This window comes from Cynara cardunculus, assembly GCF_001531365.2.
Source record: "Cynara cardunculus var. scolymus isolate 2C chromosome LG 5, CcrdV1, whole genome shotgun sequence".
NCBI lineage: Eukaryota > Viridiplantae > Streptophyta > Magnoliopsida > Asterales > Asteraceae > Cynara > Cynara cardunculus.
In genome coordinates, this window is record NC_037532.1 from 299,502 (window position 1) to 304,627 (window position 5,126).

The window sequence follows — 5,126 nt, forward strand, 5'->3', positions numbered from 1 at the left end:
CAAGATTGATTTATTTTATTTTCATCAAAACATATCTTAAATTTAAAATAATTTAATTTAAATAAATGATAAATTATATAATATATTTATTTGATTTGGAAAAATTATTGTGAGCATTAAAAAAATCAGGTCCATATGGAGGATCAATTTGAAGTACAATTCAGGATCCCACAAATTATTGGCATCAAACACTAATTCAACAAACAATTCCCATTCTTATGTTTTAAAAAAAAAATTAAGGTAACCATAAAATATTAAATAAATCTTTATTTTTGTAAGAATATCAAAAGCATGTAAGGGTAAAATGGAACAAAAACTGCAAATCACATACTGAACAGACATAGCTCATAATTATGAACGTGGTCATCACTGCTTTTCAATTTATACATCAAAATCACATCATAATTTTTTTTTTGATATATCAACAACAAGTTCACATCATTATCGACAAACGTAGGTATCGGAATAAGAAACTTAGATGATTTCAACAAGATTTAAGACATATTAATGGGTTAATTAATTTGAAGGCCCAAAAGTGTTCTCACATTTTCGTAAAATAGAGATGTTCTCGTTTGAAACCCCGTGTGTATAACTATAATACTTTTGAGTCTTTACATAAATTGATTTTTTTATGGTTTAGAAAAACAAAGGTTTTCATCTACCTTTATTTGATGTTTCATAAAGAACGGGCATAAAGACTTCATCTACTTTCATTTTCATCYCACCTTTGCTCAGTACTATGAACTTTCACACACCTTCAATCACTTTTACATGCATTAATTTGTTRAATCTTTATAARRATAAAAGCAAATAATTAAAAACAAAGAAGTCGGATGAAATTGTGATTTTATTATTGTATAAATTTTGAATACCATTSAGATGAATTCAAAAATGAAATCTAATGCCAGGATTCTGTAAATATTCYTGTTTTAAAATCTCCAATATTATAAAAGACTATTGAAAATGTTATTTCTACATGATTATAAACAAAGATTAGTTATAGACCATTAAACATGACACTAAAAATCATATATTAAACCACAAGGGTGGTGCTTGATTGCTTTGAGCTTGRGCTTCAAAGGTCAAGAGTGTCTGCAGGTCACATGTTCAAATCCAAGGAGAAATAAAAATCTTCTTGTGACCACGGATGTTCAAATATGGTAACTCCGGACCACCCACAAAAGTAGGTGGTCGCCCTGGAATTAGTCCGCTCACATAACGGATTGGATATCTAGATTAATCCCAAAAAAATCATATATTAATTAACATCAAATTCCAAATTTGTTCTCAAGGTTATTTATAAAACAGTTCAACAAGGTTAGTGTTTAACTTTTGATTTGATAATTTATTTGCTAAAACTATTATTAATAATAAAATATAAATTTCGTCCATATGGTTYGTCAAATAATAACACTTTTCATTCTTCCGGTTTCAAAATTACAAAACAATCATCGTGGTTTGTAAATGTCTTTTTGATCCTTCTCTYTAAAGGTCATTAAAAATTCAATTAAATAAAGGAYATTTTTGTTTTTTACYCAATCAAAAACCATATAGACCAAGATTATAAAATCGATTTTGATTGAGTAAATAACAAAAGGAAATCAATAAATGAACAAAATGCCTCTTATTTAACGGAATTCTTTAACGTCCTTTAAAGTGAGTGACCGGATTTGAACGCTTTTAAAAACCACGATTACCATCTTGTAATTTTGAAACTGTAAAAATAAAAATATATTATTTTCAAGAAACCACAAGAGACCAAATTTACATCTTACTCTAAAATATAACTCTTAAACTTACATATCTTTTATGTCTTTGAATAATTAAATATTGCGTACATAGAAAAATAGCACGTGCGAATGATAAGAAAAATGGGGTKGTTGTGTGGGATTTTATTGYATCTTCCGATCCAGATTGGAAGTCTACTTCAACATGTGTCATGTTTATATATATAATTTTAAGAARTGATAAATATTTGAGAAGTAAAGAAGTGTTTCTAACACTTCATATGGTTAAGATTGAATTTGACTGGTCAATAATTACGATTATGTGAAAGTAAAGAAAATAGTTTTGTAACTTTTACAAATAGATGACAAACGAGTTCATATGTGAACTATTTTAATTGATTTACATAAGAAACTGTATGATTCACATATGAACTAATTAACCAATTCACATATGAACATATAGTAAGTTCATAGGTGAATCGCATGGGGTTCACATATGAACCCGTTTGCCGTCAATTTGTAAAAGTTACATATATATGGGTTTATTCATTTGAAAGCTCCAAAGTTATGAGCTTTGTAAGAACTTCTACCTTAAGGTTTTGTTTCATAAGATTTTCCCTTTTAAATATAGTATTTAATGTATTGATTAATACATATTTGTTCTAGAATGTGTTTGTAAGTTTATTTCATATGTATATAGTTTACAATGTGAAATATGTTAACGACATCGTGCCCATATATTCCCTATTTTCAATTGCCAAAAGCATAAAAAAGACGAAAACAACAATAAAATCCGATTCTACGTGTGACTGAATTCAACAAGATTCCCCCTACTATGTACAAGAAACAGAAAAAATCACGATTCCCTATTTTCATGTCTCAACTCCGTCTCACCGGTCATTATAAGATACATAACTTATTCCACCAATTATCAAAGAAAATATTAAAATTAATCAGTAAAAAAAAATAACCGGATGATGATGATGTGTCATAAAATGATTGTTAAATTAATGTTACATCACGGGTGCCAGTAACATAAGAAATAAATCCTCTTCCACCAAAAAGTGGACGCATGAATGCATCATCGAACTTTCTCCAGTAATGATGAATGGTGTTTGTAGGGTTGTTAAATAGGATGTGTAGACTGGTCGTAATTGGTACATTTTCTTCATCATCATCATCATCATCATCTCTGATTTCAGTTTCTAGAACATGTATGCTATGCCCTAAAAGTGGCATCATGATCGATGTCGTCGGACTCGACGGTTGCGAGTGGTCGACGCTTGATGATTGCGGCATCAACAACTTTACGATTGGCTTAGTCAACAATCCGAACACCTACACATGAAACATAAATTGGGTCAACGTTAATCGATTAAGGAGCCTTTTACCAATTTTTTACCGGTAACCCTCACCTTGTTGGGAAACATTTTTGGTCATCAAAATGTAAGTGTTTCTTACCYGGTCTAGGGTGGAATAAAAACCTTGCAAACCAACTCTACCAAATAAAACTTGTTCACATTGTAGTTTCAAAATACATACGATGGCACACAACAAATTAATACGGTTGCACCTTTCACGAACCTAAATTTTTTTACCCTTCGACAAAAAAATAGTACGGTGACACGTGCCACCTTTGGCACCCCTGTAGGTCCGTCCCTATGTGAGGTCCCCCTCAAAGGGAGGAGATGGTGTCCCCTCACTCCCCCTCATGCAATCTAATCTAAATCTGGCACACCCTCAACCCTCTAGACCATTGAATATAAACTCTGGCTCCGCCCCTCAAGCTTATAATTTCAACATATTTTTGCTCCAATTCTAATTTCCACAGACTTCCCATATTTTTTGTAAATGGATAAATGATTAAATTGATGATTCAGATGGAGGGAGGATGGAAAAACAATTAACAGAGGGTTTGAGATAATTACSATGGTACTGAAAAGAACAACAATGATGGTGCTGGTGATCAATAATGCATTTGCTGGCTGCATGGCTTCCTCAGACCCTGCAAACTGCATATGTATCAAGTTATCAACCATAATTTTAGGGAAAAAAAATGCTAACTTGATGCATTAAGATGGGATGAGCTAACTTAACATGTTAAGTCAATCTATTAGTATCAAGTTAAAATCAAACACCTTAATRCAACTTCACTAATTAAGCTAACCGTCCATTAAGCTTATTAAGTTAAAAAAAAACAAAGGTAAAATAGCAGCTTTCGACTGTCCAGCCCTTTGGGCCTCACGAAGTGGGGCAGATCTTCACTCATTATCCTTCTTCAAACCTTTGGTACCTCACCCTCAGCTAGGAGTTGCCTGCCTCACCGTACGAGACTTCGGTGTAGTAGTAATATAACGAGTTAGGCCTTTGTATGACAGATTGATTGATAGTAGGGTGTTCGTGGTGGTGCTTCAGGATTCCAATGTACTGCGTCCAAGATCAGAAGGAGGTTGATCTTTGCTTGCAGCATCTCTAACTATTCGGGCTACAACTAGCAGCCCCTTACTAGTAAGGGAAAAGGTGCCCAACCGGACTTTGAAGGGATAGGGAAAGGGAAGAAAAGAAAGAATAAAGAAGTAGAATAGATCTCTCTTCTTAAAGGGAGTGGCACAAGATCTGCTTCTTGGCTTATGTCGAGATATTGATTCCTCCTGCATACCTTAAATGTCTTGTGGGAACCTTTGGACGATTCCTTCGTGCACCCCCTAAGACCACAAGAATTCAACATAAAATGTAGTTACCCGGCTATGTATTCTGCAAGGATGTCCTCCTCCTTACTTGATAATACCCATTGGCATTTGGCACCCAAGTAGAATAAAAAACTAACATTATTATGATAAAAGATGGAAGCTTCCAACATGCTTATTCTGAAATAAACTTGCAAGCAAGAAGTAYATGTTAGAGTCCCACATCGGCTAAACTTGGACCATTTCTCCTCTGTATATGTTGGAACCTCCYTTCTCTCCTCAAGATCGCTTTTGAAGAGTAATCTGATGAGGTTCCACATATTCTCACATGGTATGAAGGCCCAGGGTTTACCACTCTAGGGACTTGACATTCTGGGACAATCAGTACCCATATAGCCCCCCTCTCGACATTCTGGAACAATTTGTGTTAATCTAGCCTCCATTGAGGAGGGTGTGCAAGTTTATTTGTAGCATTTGCCGTATATAAAATATATTATATACTTAAAAAAAAAAGATCCCACATCGGTTGGGGAGGGGAGCTAAGGTTACCTTATAAGGGATTTGATACCTCCTCTAACAGACGCGTTTTGAAGCCGTGAGTCTAGGTGTGAGCAAAGTCCAAAAAGAAGTTTTCAAGATTTACGTTTCTGAAAGTGTTCTCAAGGTAGAAAAAAACAACTGGATCTAGTTTTCCCAGAAAAAAATGGTAATC

The 5,126-nt window shown here is 33.7% G+C and overlaps 1 protein-coding gene across 1 annotated transcript in view; it reads right to left on the reverse strand.

Moving 5' to 3' along the window:
- Nucleotides 1–2,525: 2,525 nt before the first annotated feature.
- The window catches only part of LOC112512165 (sodium/hydrogen exchanger 4-like), a 9,106-nt gene continuing 6,505 nt past the window's right edge, over nt 2,526–5,126 (reverse strand). The window contains exons 7-9 of the mRNA XM_025118027.1: nt 4,387–4,432; nt 3,656–3,739; nt 2,526–3,065 (exon numbers count right to left, since the gene is read on the reverse strand). Of these exons, the coding sequence (XP_024973795.1) occupies nt 2,730–3,065; nt 3,656–3,739; nt 4,387–4,432 (466 nt within the window). The 3' untranslated portion in view covers nt 2,526–2,729. The remainder of the gene's footprint in view (nt 3,066–3,655; nt 3,740–4,386; nt 4,433–5,126) is intronic.